Source organism: Lycorma delicatula, chromosome 1, assembly GCF_047948215.1.
Source record: "Lycorma delicatula isolate Av1 chromosome 1, ASM4794821v1, whole genome shotgun sequence".
Classification (NCBI taxonomy): domain Eukaryota; kingdom Metazoa; phylum Arthropoda; class Insecta; order Hemiptera; family Fulgoridae; genus Lycorma; species Lycorma delicatula.
Genome location: NC_134455.1, coordinates 324,935,142 through 324,956,835, shown reverse-complemented (window position 1 = coordinate 324,956,835; position 21,694 = coordinate 324,935,142). Strand labels below are relative to the sequence as shown.

The window sequence follows — 21,694 nt, the reverse complement described above, 5'->3', positions numbered from 1 at the left end:
TTGAAGGGTAAAAACTAGGCGTTTTGTGAATAATTCAAAAACTGTAAATTCTAAGTAATCCATGTACTTTTATGTTTTTTAAACTAGATTAAATTCTTGACAAAATCTCTTTTAACATCACTTTCAGTTTTATTTTCTGTTCGACTCTGTACTCCCTGGGTTGGCTTTAAAAAACAAACTTGACCACCAAACACAATAACAGAAAACTAAAAACCTAATTCTAGTAGTCAACTTTTGGTGGGATATATACTTTTGGTGGGATACATACAGTAGTACTCGGATACTTACTTTTAAAATTGTTGATAAGTGGAACTTTAATTTATACATTTGTTATCCTAGTTTGAAAGGTAAGTGGCACCTTCATTCTTCCTTAAATGGTTATCCTTAGTATTCCTGTTTCTTAAAAAATTATTATTTGTAAATGAATATTTGAAATAAAAGTTGTAGAGCATTCAATTCCTGACAATTTGCTTCCTTTCTTGATTTTCTGTCTTAAGAATTATCTGAGATATGGCAATTTAAAAATTGTTTGGGACTTTCTGCCTCTTAACTAATAAAATTTAAAGCTTATTTTTTTGGAAATAGAAGTGACTAATCAAGAAATCTTCCCCTTACAACCATAATTATCAAACAATTCGAAGGACATAGATTCTATTGGCGATTTTCTAATCTATCAAATGCAGTATGTTTCATTACGTTTTTAGTACCTCATTCCAAAGTTATTAACAAATAAAAGTACCTCTTTCTTTACAAAAAAAAATACGACTTTTTTCTCAATTTCAGAATTCTATAAATTGTTTTACTTTAATGTAGAGAGACCATTAAGAATGCAAAATAAAAATAATTTTATCATCTTTAACATTTTTTTACAAGTTTTTATTTATAAATTTCTTTGTAAAATCGGTGCCTTTTACTTATTGTGAAAAATTGAAGTAATGTTGATTTTTCCCAATGTAGTGAAAATTGACTGAGTATGATCATTAATATTTTGGTCACACTAATGCTTTTCCTAACTAAGGTAACTTTACATATGATGACTGTACTTTGAAAATCCTGTGCTATTTAAATTTTTTACTCGTAACCATTTTATTTTGTTCAATACTAAAAAAAAACAAACCACACTTCCAGTTACATGTCCATACACAAGTGACACAATTTTTTGTTTACTTGAATTGGATAGATTCAACATGTTTTTAAGAGTGGCAATCTAATATTAACTAAATTTTTTACTTATTGTATATATGTTATTAAAAATACACAAAATTAATAAAAGTATTAATAAAGGTAATTTTTGATAAAAACTTAGTTTTCGAAGTTATTTATTATGAAATTAAAAAGTTACACAAAGTATATGAAGTAAGTCCACAACCCATTTTTTTCTTCTATAAATGTTAATTTAAAGAATTTTGACTATGTCATATCTATTGTAGCCATAAATACTTTTTCTAACCTATTCTAAAATTTTGGCTGTCATCTTGTTTTCACCATATTTGAAGTGGCACTATTATCATATGACAGATCATTTCAAAATAAAATTTATCAAAAAAAGATGATGTTGAAGACTGCACAATGATATCTTTCACTGTTTTCAAGATATTAGCTATTAAAGAGCCTACTGACTAAGGGTGCTTCTTTGTACAACTCTCTGATCTAAAGTAAACAATACAAAAAGAAAATTAGAATCATGAGAATTTATTGATTCATTTTACATTCATTGATTTTCTCTTAACATTTTTTTAACTATTTGAATTAAATCATCAGCATTCATTTAATTGTTGACATTTTATAATACTATTGTGGATTAGTTTGAATCATACTCTATTTTTATAATAAAAATGGCAATATGAATACAGGCTTTAATTGTATCTATTTTTGGTTAGAAAGTGATACAACTACTACATTAATGTTAAAATTAATACTATAAACTGCTGTACTGTTTAACAGTAAAACGTTTTTCTTCAGTACTTCTTTTTGTTTTTGCCTGGGATTACTCAGTTTTTTCACCAGTATGTGTTGATCTCCTACAAGAATCTTGATCATAATAGCATGCACATTTGAAAAAAAAAATGGTATTACTTTTGGAGCAAGTAAAAGAAATTATCACAAAACAAAATCATGCTTTCCTGATAATCCTGTTTCAAAAAGGTACCTTAGAAAGTTAGTAGATAAGCACAGTACAAATAGAAATGTTAACAACAAAAACAAGTCAATCTTCTCCAAATAATGATAAAAACTGATATTCTTTGCAAGTTTTTGGTCAGTTCTAATAGTCTACTGGAAATGTCAGTAATAAGTTTGAAATAAGTCATTTTTTTATAAGAAATATTTTAAAAAAATAAATCCCATTCTCACAAATTGAATAAAGATTATAAGAAAGATGATTCTGAATGCCGGATTCAATTTTGCAAAGAAATGGACAATATTATAATGGAGGCCGGCCTCCATGGCATGAGTGGTAGCATCTAGGCCTTTCATCCAGAGTCCCGGGTTTGAATCCTTATCATGCATGGCATTTTCACACAGAGGCTAGAAATCATTCATCTTAAAAAAAATATATTAATAACCCAATTCATGCTTCAGCAATGAATGCACTTTTAAAAAAGTGGCTTGTGTTAGTAATTGTAATTGTAGGTACTAGAAAAACAATAATCCACATTTATTATTTGGATCTAATACCCAGAACCATAAAAAGTTAACATTTGGAATTGCCATTCTAGGTAACCATGTAATCAGACCTTAACTCACTGATGGCAATCTTACAGGAGCTGTGTATGCAGATGTTAAGGAAGGAAATTGTGCCAGTGGTTAGAGGGAATATGGGTGAATACTCAGACAACTCCTGCAAGGTGAAACCATTTTCCAGCAATATGGTCCATTGCCCTACTTCAATAGAGAAGTAAGAGAATTCTTAATATTGAATTTCCAGAAAAATCAATAGGTCGAACAGGATCAGTGAAATGGCCAGTGTGTTCTCCAGACCTTATACCCCTCAAATTTTTCTTGTGGGCTGAATAATGTTTACAAAACCCCTGTAACATATATAGTCCTGAAGAGCTGGATTACTGATGTGTTTCCATTCCTTACAGTTAATATGTATGCAAATATAAGGAGAGAATTTCAAGATAGAATATACTATTATCTAAAGGTTAAAGGATTCTATTTTGAGTACCTGTGCTCCTAATATAATTATTAATAGCAAATTAATAAAAACTTTCAGTTGTTTTATTAACATTACTTTAAAAAAATTAAAAAAATCATTTCAATTTCAGAAAAGGAGAATTATTATTTTTACCTGATTTATTTATTGTTAATAAAAAAGGTAAATTTATTTTCAGAAAATAATTTTTTTTGGAAATTGGGAAATCTTTTCACATGTTCTTCTTCTTTTCTCACTCAAATCTGGGTCGTACAGAGTTAAAAAAAATGCAAATTATCAAGAATTGAAAGCCCTACAAGTCCCCTTTTTGAAACAATTTTTGGTTTGAGTGTCTGTTAAAAAGTTATTTGTGAAAAATGAGCTTAAAAATCTAACTTTTTCAAAGAATTAAAAATGGGGTAATAATTCAAATCCAGCAGTTATTTTTTTTTCAGATTTGAATACTAGATTGTGGGTTCTGGTGTCTTTGATGGTTGGGTTTCAATTAACCACACATCTCAGGAATGGTCGATCTGAGAATGTACAAGACTACACTTCATTTACATTCATTACATATTATCCTCATTCATCCTCTGAAGTAACACCTTAGAGTGGTTCCAGAGGCTAAACAGAAAAAAAATTCATAGGACTATTTATCTTGGTCCACTTTGGTTGTAGAAAGTCACATTAACAAAGGTTTTGTCAGGAATTTGATCTGGTTTATAGACAGAAATGTGTGGATTATCTAAGATTTGTATTTTTTGAGTTATTTATGGAAAACCCATTCTTTCACCTTTTAACCAGTAATAAAAAACAAAAGATCACTTCCATGTGGGACTCAAGATTCTTCTGTTTCTTAAATTAGATGCCAAAACATTTTCCCAGAGTTTCATTGTGCCTCTAATTAGTAGTCCCTTATTACACCACCATTCTAAGTTAATTTTACTGTACTAATATAACTACAGCTACATTTACAATTTACATGTAAATTATTTAAGATTGAAGATGATTTAAGAATTAGGAGGCATCTCTCAGTCGAGTAAGGATAAAAATACATTTTAGTAAATGTTTCTAATCCTACAACTCTGATGGAAATATTAGTAGAAATTACGATAATGAAGTCTTATGTTGAAAATACATTAAATTCAGTATACTAATGCAAAGGAAATTTAGAATTGTTAATTATATAAAAGTAGCCATTAACAATATAAGTAAAATTGTACGTTTTATAAGTAGAAGTAACATGAAAGCTGTTCTTAATTCAGCCTGACAATAAATATACTATTTATTTTAGAAATGCACCATTATGTAAATTAAACATTTTTAAGAACTATTCTATGTGTAAAAAAAAAAAAAATCAAAGCATCTTTCATTAATTAATGTTGTATCAGTTACATTTAGATGCTCATTATTATTCATTTCATTACAGAGTTCTTAACAACTATTTAGTTTGGCAGACTGTTAGAAGCCTTACAGCTTGCTTATCAAAACCATTCCGTGATGCATACAAGGGTTTAAGAAAAGCACTGATAGGTGCTGAGGGTGGTGAAGAGCAATGGAGGTATTGCGTCACAGACACAAATACAGTTTTGGGTATGGCTGTTGGAGCTATGTTTGTTAGAGAAATGTTTCAGGGTGATGCAAAAGCAAAAGTAAGTATATTTTAAATATTGTACTATAAAACTATTAGACCGCAAAACTAAATTTAATCTTTATAAACACATTCTTAACAATACCTGTTCTAATAGTTTTGAGATAAATATTAATTAACATATTAAAAAATAAATTTAAAAAAATTACTACAAAATAATCACGCAAATTTGGATGTCTCATAATTCTTTACTTCTTGTTAATGAGTAGAACTCCTAAAAATAATTATTATAAGACTCAGTATTGAGAAGAGACTTTGAATAGGTTCTGAAATTATGAGAAATGAAGTATTATGCGAACAATGAGTTAAGCCTTAAATTGAAACAGCAGTCTCAAAGACTAGCAGAATTTTCTAAGTAATTGTGATTCAGTGGAAATTTATTTTTTCTCTTATCTAGGAACTTTTACACTCGCGTAAATTGGGACTTGTTAATATAGTTTCTCATTATTCCAGTTCATTTGTACAATATTTTAATTAACTGTGATATTAAGCCTTAAGGATTTGCAAAATCAAATAAATTAGTTAGTTATTGTTTTAACACTGGTGGTTTCTAGTTTTCGATTATTTTGTTTTCATCTATCTATCTTGCATTAATGATATATATATATATAAATATATATATATCATTTGTTACTTATTAAAAGTGTATATGTTATTGATACAAACAAATTATAGAGTTATAATAGAATGTGCAGGAAAATAATGATATGTGGTAAAATATTTTAAGATTATTCCTTCACGTCTCAATCTGGAGAATCATGCACTCAAGAAAAGTGGTAAAAACTCATTATACAGAGGCTGTTCAGAACAATCTTTTTGATAATTTATTACTAATTTTCAATGTTCTATAATGTTAAATTTAATTTATTTTATTAATTAAATTTTAGTACCATTCTGTAGGAAATGTGGATTTATACGTTCTCTAGTAAAAAAGTACATAATCAAGATCATATGTTTGGAAGATTTATAATGCTCATACTTTTTGACTTGACACCAATTAACACCATTGAGCTGTTTGAAGACAGCACAGAAAACAGAACTAATCCAACAACTGAAAATTGAACAGTAACTATTGCATAATTATGTAAACCATTTGAAAGTAACTATTATATTACCATTGGCAGCTGGTAGGAGGAATATTTCCTCTATTTTAATCTTTCCCATTTTTGCAATTCAAATTCCCCTTCTCCAGTTTTTTTTTTTGTGAGAACACTTCAAGTTTTTTCACTTTGATGAGGTTTTTTCTACCTGAATGCAGGAGATAATATGTTTTTTTTTCTCTTATATGAATTACTGTCATAGTCTATTATCATCTTCTAACAGCAATATTATGTCACAACAGACAAAAATGTACGCATCACAATGAAAAATATGAATTTTGTTTTCCTAAAAATGTAAATAAGATAATTCAAAAACGTCTTTCAGAGGTAAAAGAATCCTTTGAGATTTCTGAGAGCTTGGTGTACCATTCCACATACTCTCCACTTACTTGTTTGTGATAGACATATGCAATTTATCATATTACTAAAAAGTTGAGCTTTTGAAGAATTCACTTTAAAAATTAACTTTACAAAGGGCTTTTTGATACTTTAGAATTTATTTTCCAGGCTGAAGAAATGATAAATGACATTCGAACAGCATTTAAAGAAAATTTAAAAGGACTTAAATGGATGGATGATGAAACTCAGCTTTTAGCCGAGGATAAAGCAAATGCTATAACTGATATGATTGGTAAATTGAATGATTATTTATTATTATACGTGTTTATATATATATATTATAATTATGTTTCTAAGTAAGATTATGATTATTACATATTTAAGTAATATTATAATTTTAATTGAACAATTAAACTGAAAAATTCTGTTTTCTAAAATGGTGAGGAGTGAAAATTAGACAAAATCTTTATTTGGAAGATAACCTAATACAACTAAAAATGTAATGAAATTTTTTACTTATATCAATCCATTTTCAATAATCATCTTTACATATATTATCAGTGTTGTATGAATTTCAGTTTTAGCTGAAATTATTGCTGACAATTTTAATAAATTAGGATGTCATATCTGTAGCCCAGAGGTAAAGGACACCTTCTCCATTTTTACAGTTTTACAATAGAGTAGTTTGAAGTTTTGAAATTCGCTTTTTCTAATCTCCTTTGCTCATCAACATCCTTCCATCATAACTTTTTCTACTATAATACCTTATTTAGGTCTACTTTAACAGGTGCTATTACATATTTATTAATCTTTGTTTTATATTTTTTTAAATGGACATGGTGTTTTATACCCCTAGGTACTTAATATTTTTTTAATGAATTCTAACACCATGTCCAGTCATTTGTGAAAAAAAAAGCAATAAGTCTGAAGAAAATTACGTTTTATTTTGCAAAAAATTATTTTATTAAAAAATACATGAAAGATAGTGCAACACAACCTTGATTTATTTGTCAAGAGTCAAATAAATTGTTCAATACTGTAACACTTAAAATTAAAAGAAAAAGGTAATTAAAAGATTAATTATTAAACAATTATTTTGCTCACACAAAAAAGTGTAATACAATGTAATATTATTGTTACGGATGCTCAAAAAAAATTTACAAATAACTAAAAACTATAATCATTTCTTCAGTAGTAATATTATCTACTGTATGATAAAAAAAAAGAATTCAACAAAAAATTTAATTATTAATAAAAAATTATTAAGCAGTAGTGAATCTACAAGAAATTCAAGCACAGTCTATTAATAAAACTAATATTCTACATTAAATCTTTCATTAAAATGATTATTTCCTCTAGTCTTCATCACTTTCTTCTTCAGGGAAATCATTTACTTCACTGCAGTTAAATATGTTTTGATAAAACAGATGACACTCTGATGGTAAATACTTAGTAGAGTTAACAGGTGCTTGTATTTTAATAGTGATATGTGTTTTGGATCAACTCTAATATCAAATATATCTGAAAACTTGATCTCATTCTTTCTCAGATTTCTTCGTAAATTAACTGAAAGAAATTCTTTGTCAACATCAGCTTCATATTTAGAAAAAAATTCACCAATATTTTCTTGGTGAATTTTAATGTGAACAAATTATGACAGGAGTATTGGCTGCTTATTAAAAATTTTCTGTAAGTAAATCTAAATGTCTTACTGTACAGTGATTTAAAATCCTTGCAATCATAAAATTCCATATTGCAAACATAATACTTTTCTGAACATTGGTGAACCAGCTGCTGCCAATCCCTAGGTGTCAATATCTGTAATTAGTTTATTATTATTTTCTTCTTGTTTTGTTCTATCAGCCCATGGATATTGTCTGCTTCCATACGCGTATGGCTTTTTAAAAATAATTTATGACTAATACACTTTATACGTGGATATACTTGTAGGTGTAAAATGTAGAAAAAACAGAAAACAATAGCAAATTTTTTTTCTGGCAATAGCAACTGTCTGACCCATACTATTTTTTCAATTTCTGAATTGGGAATGTTTTGTTCAGCACATTTTAGAATGTAAGAAGTTATTTCATTCTGCCTTAGTTTCATGCCCTACACTTCAAAACAAAGTCATCATTGGAATCATAAATTTTGAAATTAAATATGTACAACTTCCTGCAGTAGAAAATTTCAGTGTTTGTTTACAGTGTGGTCTTGGTAAGCATTTTGTGTAGATCCGTTGTCAACACTTTTACTGTTTGGCTGTTCTTTGCATCTTGTGTATCTACTTTTTTGTTCGTACTACTTCTGTGATTCCCTATGTGCAATTCATAATTACTTTGAATAGATTTTTACCATCTGAAGTTAATTCACCCTTTAATTTTTCTACGTATGAATCACAAGTATCTGTTTGTGCTGTTTAAATTACAAGTTGAATTTTTTGTTGAATATATCCATATAAAGCCACATTTTTGCTACTATTTTTACCTATTTTATTTTCAGCACAGAATTCTTGATACAGTTAATGCAATTTCTCTAAATCTAAATCGGGACTTAAAAACTGTTTCTTAACTTTCAAGTATGAATAGAGTAGCTCTCATATTCTGGGATAACATTTATGTGTTGAATATCATTTTGAATTATTTCTTCAGGTGTTTTCGTGACAGGTGTATGCCGTCTTCTTTAGTCTATTTCACCATCCCTCCACGTTCTTGTTTTTGAATTTTATTAACTAACACTGTATTAAATATAGTTAGTCTATTTGAAAATGTTACCTTACACACCCTTATTTTTACACCATTTATGTTTAAGCTGTAATGAAAAATATTTTATTTTGGTTTTGTATCATCCGTACCTTTACATCTTTCTTTTGGTTTTACTTCAATGCAGGACACAATGAACTGTCTTTTTAAATTGTAAGCCTTTTTTGAATTCCAGAAAGCCCTAAAAATTTCATTCTATTGTAATTCAGTAATTTTCTGGTAACTTAATTTTACACATACATAGAAGTTCAATTTCTTAATAAGGTATTTTAGTAGAAAAAGTTGTGATGGAAGGATGATGATAAGCAAAGGAAATTAGAAAAAGCAAAAATTAAACACTTCAAATTGCTCTATTATAAAATTGGAGATGATGTCCGTTAACACAGGGCTACAGAATTGTTCTAAGAGGTATAATATGATATCTGCACTTAGTTTCGTTTACTACATTAAAATTTGTACATGCTGTAATTTTAAAAGTAGCTTATTTATTACTCTCATCTGGAGATAATGTTGTATACTAATGGAAAGAATGCAAAAAATACTATTTGATTCATTCATAAACCCATTTTCGACAAAAATGGAGATAGTGTCCTTTATCTCTGGGCTACAGGTATATTTAGAATGAAGACAAAAAAGTAGCTTGAGTTGTGTCTCTTCATTCAATATACTTAGTTCTTTGTAATCTAGTTTGTCTGTATTTCATAATGTATGGATGTTTAACATGTAGTTCTTTATATAGAACTGTTATATATATATATATATATATATATATATATATATATATATATATATATAGATTATTTAAGTAACAGTTATTTTATAGCAACAATAACAATGCTATAAATACTGTTGTAATTTGCATACCAAAACAGGTCATAAGTTTGCACACTACTACAATAAAAATTATACAAACACAAAAACCAGATTTCAGTGCCAAAGCACTGAATAGTCTGATTCACTTCAAATTTAATCCAACTTTGTGACCACATTCTAAACATATATCTGTCTTGTTTAAGGCAACCAAGAGTATTCTTTAGCTGGAACTTAAGTTGGTATTTTAATGAAACAATTACAATATTTTTATTGATGAAGACTAGATGTGCATATCTGAAAATATTTATATTTCACATTTGGTTTATTTGATCTCAGAAATAATCATTTTATAATGTAAAAAATTTTAACGTTAATTTATAACAATCAAAATACAATTGTTGTCATTAAATGTAAATATACAACTGCAGTTATTTTTAATTTTATAAGAGTAATCATCCCAAACAATAATTACCTCACTAATAATCAATAATAAGCAAATTAAGTGATTTACAGAGTTCAATGTAAGTAAAAAATATAATTCTTCTTTCCAGTATTCATAATTCTGTTAGCTTTTTCACAACAATTTGATTTATCTGCCATCAACTGATAAATTTATAACTAGTTCTCTTTCAGTTTAATGAAAGTAAATAGCATTATCCTCTTCCAAAGTCTAGTTGCTTTTTTATCATGCTCTACAGTTTTCTTAATTTCAAGATTAAAATTTTTAACGTAACTCTTCTTTACCTCTTCTTTCTATACTAGTCTTAATTTTTTCCATGCCACTTGCAAAATCCATACTGTGCATACATAATTCATTGAAGGTTGGGGTAAATTTTTCATTTTTAATGTTTTAATCAAATAAAATCAGTCAAGATTATGCATGACATTTCTGAAAATATTTCTTACAATCGTACTTGTAAAAACAATTAAAGTAAAAGTAATTATCAACCTCCCTTATTAATCCTCCCTTAATTTTATTACTTTTTTGTTATTCTAAAAAGGAATGTTTGTTTATAGATAATTCATTTTTAATCATTACAATTTTTTTTTTTAAATTTTTATCTATTAATATTAAAAATAATTATACTCAAAAAATAATTTGAAGACATAGGGTTTCACATGTATCAAACAAGAAATTAATACTGGTATAACTGAAAAGATCATGTAAAGGTTTGAGCAACAAAATTATTATTTTAGACAAATAAAACTTTTCTAGTTAAATAAATATTTGTATATATATGTTTAGAGAAAAAAATACCATTTTCAAAACCAATTATTAATAACAGTAAAAACAAATTAAATAAAATATAATTATGAATATATTTTATAAAACTTAAGTATACCCATTATTAGTGCACTGAACTGTCCACCAGATTTTTTAGATTCAATTGTGTAATTTCTTTAACATAAATTTATAATTATTTAATTTGTGTTTTTATTCTTAAATATTTAACCAAATTTGAAGTCTGGATGCTAAGTTGATAAGAAATTTTTGCAAAATTAGGAAAAATGAATAAAAATGTATTTGCATATAATGGAAGCATTTTCTTGTTTTTATAGTTTTGCAGAAATAAATTCAATTTACTAAAAATTTGAAATATGGTTGGTATTCATAGAAATTATGTTATTTAAATATTTATTTTTCAAATAGCCCATTTTTTAAAATCTGTTACAGCCATTTGCACTTTTTTCAGTTTGCAAAACTAGCTAATGTTTAATACAGATATTTTTCTTGTACTAAACGTTGAACAAAAGAATACAATAGTAATTAGAGCTATTAATAAAATATATATTTTAGGACAAACTACACAGTACCGTCATTGACACCGTCCAAAGTTTGGGCACATCTAAACAGGGTTTTGATTCTAAATAAAACTCATTTTTGAGTTTATGAAGTACTTTATTTACAGAAAACCATTTATTATTATAACAATTTATTTAACAACAGTTAATTTTTAGTAATTGATCACCATCCACATTGAGTTAACTAAGTTTTCTATATTATTTCTAACACTAGATAATTGACATTATCTCTTTTAAATGTTCTTTCACACAGTTCAAATTATTCACATCTTTCAGTACTATGATTCCTGTACAATTTTCTGGTGTTGAGAATTTTTTTCCTGCAGCCCCTTCACGGTTAAAGAAAATGATGTCAACGAGTAAACCTTATTCATCACCGCATCCAATGCTTAACTCATATATTATCAATGAATGTAGGAAATTATTTTGTTGTTAACTGTTATTTGAGCTGCACATTATCAGCTAACTTAACACATCATGGTGTCTTGTTTCACCCATTCTGTACTTTGGCTTGTTCGCAGTCTTACCTAGCTTTTTTCCATCTTCTCTAGCTCATTTCAAATTCAGGTTGCTATGAACAAACAGCAGCTCAAATTCAGTCAGGGAATTGGTTAGCAAATGTCAACTGATTACTGAAATATTCACAATCAAACATTTTTCCATTCTTTCTTAATGACAGTATCTCACTGCCATAAACCCAACATGTAAACTCATCAGCTTCTTGTTCTTCGATTAATGTATATAATTCCTAATTGGGAATGAAAATTGTATGTGGATGCCAATTAGTAAATGGTGTTTCACTTCAATGTCACCATTTATCAATTATGCCATTAATTATTGCTTGATGTAGATCTTTATTCCTTAAAATATCCATATAAGTTTTAAATCAAAATTTCTTTGACTCATTTTTTTTTTTGTAAACACTAAAATATTGATGTACTGACACCCTAGAGAAATTGCCTATTTACTAGTACTACTATCTCTTTTCTAAAGAAATCTGATGTGGACACTACATGACCTCCTTGTATGCCTATTAAATTACATATACGCATTTTTTGCTGCACTTCATTTAAACTTGTTTCATTTAAAAGTGAGATACGATTCTCCAATTCTTTAATAAAATAGACAATTACATAATTGCTAAAATATTAGTTTTTATTAACATCAAATATTTATGCAGTTAGTAATTCTACAATCTTACCTGAAATATTAGGATAGAGTAAAAATTTGTTTATCACTCTTTAAATAAATGTTTAATACTATGTTTTTTTTTAATATTATGATGTAATCATCAACAAAATTAAAACAAAAATGAAACAGAAAGTTTACTAAATGTTATATTGTTATTTATTATCAAGTAGGCTGAAACAAATGCATAAATAAATAAAAAAATGTATTTACAGAGGAGAAATGGAGAATCAAGTGTTACCTATTCACACATATCATATTTCATCATCATTATACATATTTTTCATTAAATTTAATTAAAATAAAAACAAAACTGGAAAAGGTTACTAAATTTTTAGTTTACATTTTTAACATTTTTTTACTGGGTTTAAAATAAGTATGGTGTTGTAGGGTTTTTGTGTTTGTATATTTATTCTGATTTTATAATATTTGTAACTACAGTTTGTGAATTTTCAGTAGGTCACACATCTCTTATATACTTTGGTTTCAAAACAATGACATTCAAATTTTTAGGTAAAATTGCAGAATAATGAGCAATGTTTGTTCCACAATCAATGTTAGTACGAATATAGGCTTTAAATATACTGAACAACTAGATGTTACAACAGTCCAAAATGAAAAATTTCAATATTCTACAGCTAATCGTTTTTGAGAATGTGTAAAAAGTAAAACAAAATAGGCTTGTTTACCTGCCTATCTTGGCAAGTAAACAAGGCCCTAAACTTTGAGGGCCATTTTTCGTGAGTATAACTGAATATCACGAGCTTCGGGACACCAATTTGAACCATATTGCATGTAGTTCACTGTTTACGTGTGTTCATCAAAAAATACTAACACGCAACATTTAGTTACACTCACGAAAAATGATCCTAAAAGTTTCCTTAGCATTTTATCGTAGTGTATGTATTAATTTTGTTTCACGTCCCTGAAGTAAGTAATATGGAGTAAGTGAGAAAATGTCGGATCTGTAACCATGTACACATCAATTCAAATCTGACTTCATATATATATTTTAACTTTTTTTTAACCTAAATATATTGATTTATTAATAATTATTAACCTCTGATTGAGAAAAAGTTAAAAAAAAAAGGAGATGAAGTCTGATTCGACCCGATGTACCTTCCCCCTCTAAGATCCAATTATTTCATTAATTAAAATTTTATTTGGCTATAACTCTGGAACCAGAGAAAATAAGTACTACTTTGAAATATCACTGAAAACTCTCAATGATGGTTTATTACTGCAGTTAAGAAAAATTCCAAATATTTCAAAATTGAAACCCTGCTTTATTTAGAGGTGTGATTGTACACACATTTTTTTGGCCCAGTCAGTTGCAATCAGAAGGGGAGATGCACAACTAGATGTTACAACAGTCATAAATACAAATTTTCAACATTCTACGGCTAATCATATTTAAGTTATACGAGATACATGTACGTATAGACGTCACGCCAAACTAGTCAAAATGTATATTTCTGTTGAAATCTGAAAACCAAATTTTTTCGCGATTACAATACTTGCCTTACTTCGTAGAAGGAAGTAAAAACTGATAAAAAAAACCCATAATAAGCAGATAACCAACTTAACTATTCAGCCACTTTTGGTGTTATTAATAAAATGGGTCAATTTTATTACTTTTTTTTTTTAATGAAAAACAGAGTATCAAAACTGTTCTTATAGAGGTAAAAATAGCAAATTTTGCAATAGAAAATTAAATTTTAAAATGAAAAATAGCTTGTTTTACAAATGAAACCACTGTGCTGTGAATGCAGCGAGCAGGTTTGCATCCACTCAAATCGTGCACATTGCATGTCTTCCATAATTATTAATTACATTAATTTTATATATTTTATACTTTAAAAGTGTTTCGCATTTTTGTTGCTCTTTTCATCATATGCTGCTTCACTTTATTGTTAAGTAATTTTCTAAAACATAATTTTTATTAATACTGAAAATACAGAGTAAAACAAGTAATAAATTTTACAGACATGAGGAAATATCACTAATATTAAAATCTGCAAATAATCACTATCATCAAACTATATCAGATACTGATAAAACACTTAATATAATAATCTTATTTACTAGAATAGAGGTTTTCTTATACCTAAAAAATTCACTTTTACTGAATGCTAGGTGTAGTAAATAATCGAATAAAAATATATTATCATAACTAACTAACTTTATTCATAACAAATTATTGAAAAATATTGTTTATAATGAAAACACTATCGCAAAGTGCTACAATTACAATTTATTTATGTAACCGAAAGGTTTGCTGAATATTACAATACAAGATATCCTTGGAGAGATTAAAGTATACAGTTAAATCTTTCATTTGTGAAGGAAGGGTTAAAATGTTTGTTCAACACTCAAAGAAAAAGTTATTTTATTTAAAGTATTTTGTGATGGTGAAATTTGTGGAAAATTATTACATTTTAAGTCCCTTAGCTTTTACTTCCAGGTGAAGAAGTATTTCAGAAAGTATAATCAACTAAACAACACAGAAATGGGCTGATTGAATACTAAAACTTTCACTTTTAAAAGATTATTATTATTTAACTATAACTTTGTCTAAGAAAAAAAAACATTTTTATAGGTTTTCCAGATTTTATTCTTAACAGTGACCAACTTGATGAAGAATATTATGACCTAAATGTGAAAGAAGACCAGTATTTTACAAATAATTTACATGCAAATCAGTACAATATGAGAAGAAATTTACAGAAATTAGGACAACCTGTAAATAAGACCAGGTTAGTAAAAGTTGTTTGTGAAACAGAAATTCCGAACTCTTTAAATACATCTTTTTTATTGCATGAATTTATATGAATTATTAAAAATCACAATTCCTCATTCAACCTTTCAAATCTTTAGATCATAAAAAGTTAATTTCAGATAAATATAAAAGGAGATGGAACTCAAAAGAGACTTTTGTAATTATCATTACTACTATTCACTAATACATCAACAATTAATAATGAACAAATAGAGTGGAGAGTACTGGTTTATAGGTTAATAATAAAAATTAAAGGTTAATAGTAAAATACAGTGTTCCTCACATTGTATTTTACTATTAGCCTTTAAAATATCTCTATTTAAAGATCAGTAAGATCTGCTTACTGATTTCCCTTTTATTACTTAAAGAATTTATAAAAAACGGAATGGTATAGCTTAATTGATTTCTAAATTACATTCTGTATCATTCACATCACAAAATGAGTAAAATGTAAAAAACAGAAGAAAATCTCAATGATACAGATACTAAATATTAATATAAATCAAATATCCTTAAACTATTTTAAACATACCTCACAAAAACAAGAACAGTTTCCCTACTTTGTTATTAACAAACTTTTTATGGACTTTTCTGAGGAGCTATTAATAAATACCAAGAGTAATAATAGTTAACCATAATGTATACACTTTGAGTCAAAATATAAATGATTTTTTTTTTGTGGTTAAAAACTTTTCCAATATCCACTCAAGCCATGGATATCGCAACAATTCACAAGCTCCTATTCTTTATGAAAACTTGCTTGAGTTTCTCCTCAAAATTTCTATACCATTACAATTTTTTTTAAATCTTCATCTAACAAGTTTCTCTTTTCGTAAGTCAAATCCCCTAGCAAATCATCAACCTTTGACTAAATCAAAAGCACAGACTCTCATCTTCAAAGTCTGATGAATAATTTATAGTATCTTCTTTTAGCAGATTTTTATTTCCTGGAAAAAATAACTGGAGATTTCTCCAGATATATTGGAGCCACAGTCTTTTTTCTGATAGCAGATTTGGATCCTTGTTTTTTGAAATCCTAGTTTTTCTTATAAAAACCAGACACAAACAGGAACAATGTAATGGTTTTGACAATCAAATGATCAGAATACCAAATAGCATATATCAATATCCTTTATATTATTGTCTTAAATTTTTTGTATAAGATTTACATATGTCATGCAGAGCCTAAATTCTCTATTTCTGTCTTGATCATCTAATTTCACTTTTAAGTTCATCCAATAATCTTGACAAAAAGGATAATGTTGATTTTCGGTTGCTTCATATAAAACATGGAATGTAATATACAGTGTGTCCATAAAATAATAGCGGGGTTTTAAATGGTTATAGCTTCGGAACAAAGCATTGCAGGGCCACTAAGGAAGCACACATTTAAATCTATTGAACAGATATGAAACAGAGTGTTTCTCTTTCATCTAACGTACAGCTCATCTCTCTAGAATGCTTTGTTCTGAAGCTATAATCATTTAAAACCCTGCTATAATCTGAAAGTTTGTTTGAGAAAAATTTCAAACAAATTTTTTGTAAAGCTGAAAAAATGATTAATTTTATTAAAAGTCGACCATTACAGAAAAGGCTGTTCGCAAAAAAATATGCGATGAAATGGCGAAAAGAAAAACTCTTCTTTTTCAAACAGAAATCAGATGATTGTCGCGAGGATAAGTCTTAACTTACAGTTATTGTAATTACAAGATGAATTATAATATTTTTCCAGGATAAACAAACGCCAATCTCAATGGGTTTACAGAATAATGAGTATAAGTTGCTGTTGGCGTACTCAGCTGATGTATTTTTGCACTCAAACGACATGAATCCAAATTTGCAAGAAAGTGATAAAAACATTTTATTAATGACAGACAAATTTCGTGCTTCCATTAAGAATCTTGATATCTGGATTATTCGTCTTCAAAGCAAAAATTTTGATATGTTTCAACTCATTTCCGATTATACTGAAAAAAATTTGGATGAAGACACTATTTTTCACCACAGTTTTGGTAGCATAAAGATGCATTTGCATAAGCTGAAAATTCAGTTGAAGGAGTATTTATTGGAAAATAAAAATGATTTCTTGAAGAGATGGGTACTAAATCCATTCAGTGAAAATGTTGCAAAAGCTGCTATGTTACCAGTTGAGATTCACGACCAGCTCTCGAAATGTCTACCGTTAAGACGTTACTGAAGATTTGGATACGTTTTGGCTTGCTCGTCGAAGTGAGTATAGATATTTAGTCACAGAAGCATTACAAATATTAATCCCATTCGCCACGTCTTGCCTCTGTGAAAAGGGTGTGTCGTCTATGGTTGCGCTAATAAATATAGGAATCGTATTTCATCACTTGAAAATCATTTGCTTTTGTGTTTCTAATAAATCCACGCATAGAAAAAAATTTAAATGAAAAACAATTCAACCATCTCATTAATTTATTTGCTTTGCATGTATATTTTTATAAATGTAAAATGTTTATAATAAATGATCTTTTCCTCATAAAACTTCATTATTGTTAACGTGTAAAGTCGTAAGCTAATTTCACGACCTCCAGGTTGTGAAACACTGACCTAGAATGGTATTTTAATTTATTATAATTAAAAATTGATCTGCGATTTTTTTTAAAATTTTTTGTTACTTTTAAAAATGTATTAGTTGAGTCATTTATTTCCTCAGACTTATTATCAACAATGTATTGTTTATTAAGTTATTATATTTTTCAACTGTCATCATAATTGGTGTATTTCTTTTAATTGGTTTTTAATATTTTAATTTAAACGATTGTTTTTATTTAATTTTTCTCTTAATTAATTTGTTTATTGATAAATGGTTTATTAGTATTTTTTTTTTTTTTTTGGGTGATAGTATATAATTTGGCTAATATTTGGTTGCTATTTTTTGGTTTTTTATTTTTTTTTTTTTTTTAGTTTATAATATTATGTAATTGTTCTTTATTTGTAGGAATTTATTTCGTAATCTGTGACAATGTTCGTAGTAGTGTTAATTTTATTATTATCAATAAAGTTGAATTTGAAAGAATTAGTGATTAATTTTTCATTATAATTAAAATTGATTTTTTTAAGTTAACAAATTTATTACTTATGTTATTATCTAAATTTTCTTGAGAATGTATAAAATTAAGTTTAAATTTATTTGAATTATTATTATTAACATATTGGTCTGGTTAAAAAATTGTACATCAGAATTACTTTTATTTTTAATTTTGATTAAATTATAAATTTTGATTTCATGAGTTATTAGGTTATACAGAGTTATTCAAAGAAACGGGAAATTTTAAAAATTAAGTAACGTTAATGAAAAACTTTTTTTAGAAAATGAATTTTATTTCATGTAATTGTACAAATGTTGCCATTTTGGGATACATACAATTTAGTTTATTTTTTAAAGATGACATCTTGCAGGTGACCTCCTCTTCTACGTAAACACTCACGAAGTCTCTTCGTTAAATTGTTCATTTTGACGTAAAATCTCAACTGGAATTTCCGCAATTGCTTCTCGGATCTTTGCCTTCAGTTCTTTCGTTGTAGCAGGTCTACTGTGGAACACTTTGCTTTTAAGATGATCCCACAAAAAGTAATCGCAAGCTGAGAGATCAGGCAATCTGGGAGGCCATCTAATGTCACCATTTCGTGAAATGACACGTTGTCCAAACAATCGACGTACAGCTGCCATCGATATTCGTGCAGTATGTGACGTTTCTCCGTCTTGTTGAAACCAGGTTGTGTTAAGAATTGGTGGAAATCTCTTTTTTTGTTCCACAACAAAGGTTTCAAGCATGGCTACGTAACGAGCCGACGTCACTGTAATCGCAAGACCGTTGTCATCCTCAAAAAAATAAGGGCCTATAACACCGTAAGATGACATAGCACACCACACGATCACTTTCTGGCTGTGCAACGGACGCTGGTGTAGCTGCGTAGGATTTTCTTGTGCCCAGTATCTGAAATTTTGCTTGTTAACAAATCCACTGAGGTGGAAATGCGCTTCGTCTGACATCCACAGTTCGTGAACAAACTCTTCGTTATCATTTATCTTCTGAAGCATTACATTACAGAATTGTACTCGCACAACTGCATCGTTCGGTTTCAGTTCCTGGACGATCTGTAACTTGTATGGATGGTATTGCAAGTCTTTCACTAACATTCTTCGAACACTTGAACTATGCAATGTAAAGTTGCTGAGAGACGACGGATTGACCGATGTGGACTTCTTGTAAACAGCATCTTGTAAAGCTTGAACATTCTGTGGTGTACGGACGGTTCGTTCACGGCCTGGAGGTTTCGTTTTCATTGCCGAACCAGTTTCCTCAAAATTAGATATCCATGTTTTAATTGCATGTGCTGATGGAACACGGTCGTGCCGTCCCATATTAAAATGACGGCGAAATCCTCTACGCGCTCCCTCCACACTGTCATTGTTTTTGTAAAACGCTTTGATAGCAAATAAACGCTGCACACCACTCCAAGGATCCATGACAACTAAATGGCAGGTTAGGTTAGAGAGGCTGGCGCCACTTATCAAGTGGTACCAATCGCCCACGGCTACCAACACAACTTTCAAAATTTCCCGTTTCTTTGAATCACTCTGTATTTATGGTTTTTTATATTAATTTCAATTAAATTTCTTTTATAATAAAATGATTGATGCTAAGCTAAATTTATAAATATCTATAATTAATTAATATTTCTAAATTTAGAAATATTAGAAATTAATAAAGATGACATCAAATTAAATATATTAGAAAAATATTACATATATAAATAAAAACAAAATTTCAATTTTATAAACCATCAGACAGTATTTAAAGGAGACAGTCTTATAAAAACTGCAGCAGATAGCAGAATTCATGTAAATTAATATGCAATTTTCATTATTTTAGTACTTTTATTCTAAAATTTTTATTATGCAATAATGGAATTAATTCAATCATGATTGAGAATGCGGGATCCCACAAAAGTACTTTCATAAAACATTATGGTAAGATATGTCTTATTTCAATATTCTGTACTAGGTGGTTTGTATTATGTAATTTAACAGTGCAGAGGAGTAATATGAATCGTATGGGGAAGATATTCCCCATACAATATGTTGTAAACATGTATAACAAATAAAAATACAGATTTTTGTAACAGGAATTTTTTTGTATTTTTGAAGACAAGGGAAGGAAAATATTGAGAAATAAAAATCCAGTGGTGATCGTTTTTTTATCAGTAGACCTTTTTAACATTTTTTTTTTTCTATGCTGTCAAATTCATATTAGACTGAATTAATTGTACAGCTGACATTTTATTTTTTGGCAAAAATAATAATGCAAATTTTATGTATGTAGGAAAATAATATTATGCTCAAAAACAATTTACAAAAATTTTATCTAAATGTAGGTTGCCACTTCAACTGTTATATTAAACAATCAACTGTAGTTGACATTCCAGACAAAATAAATTTAACAAATAAGAAGAAAAAATAAATAAATGAAAAAAGAAGAAAAAATAAAAACTATTAATTGACAAAGTAGTTGTATTTGCAAAACAATATGAAGTGAATATTGTTAAGAGGTTTGAAGAATAAAAGTAAAAAGTACAAAAATATTTGCACTAGTTTATTGTAGGTTTGTATAGAACAGATATATAGGATAAAATTAATGTAGAACATGTTACATGATAAATATAGAATTACATTAAAAGAGCAATATATATATATAAAAATGTTATATAATTTGTTAAAATATTATATAAAATTCTTAGGAAAAAAATTAATTTACCTGTAATTGAATATAAAAAATGGTTACGAATTAGTAAAAAATGTTAAATGTTTAAATGTAATGACACTAGAATGGTTAGTTATGACTAATATGTAACCTAGCATACATATAGACCACAACATAAAAATAATAAAAAATAAATTAAAAAAGTAACCAGAAGATCTAAAATTTATTAAACGTATTATTACTTATAGAAAATATACGTCAACAAAACTATTTTGAATTTAATAAGAAATATTATATTTAAAAAAATACCTTATCTATGGAATTTACACTAACAGCAATTCTGTCAGAAATATATTTACAGGATTTTTAAAGAAATTTGTGCATGGCCTCATTC

At 27.8% G+C, this 21,694-nt stretch overlaps 1 protein-coding gene across 3 annotated transcripts in view; it reads left to right on the top strand.

Annotated features, from left to right (window-relative positions):
* Positions 1-21,694, top strand: part of Nep3 (M13 family metallopeptidase neprilysin 3) — a 175,514-nt gene that overhangs the window by 134,590 nt on the left and 19,230 nt on the right. For all 3 annotated transcript variants that reach the window (XM_075382059.1, XM_075382060.1, XM_075382058.1), the window contains exons 9-11: positions 4,566-4,788; positions 6,395-6,518; positions 15,389-15,545. In XM_075382059.1, the coding sequence (XP_075238174.1) occupies positions 4,566-4,788; positions 6,395-6,518; positions 15,389-15,545 (504 nt within the window). The remainder of the gene's footprint in view (positions 1-4,565; positions 4,789-6,394; positions 6,519-15,388; positions 15,546-21,694) is intronic.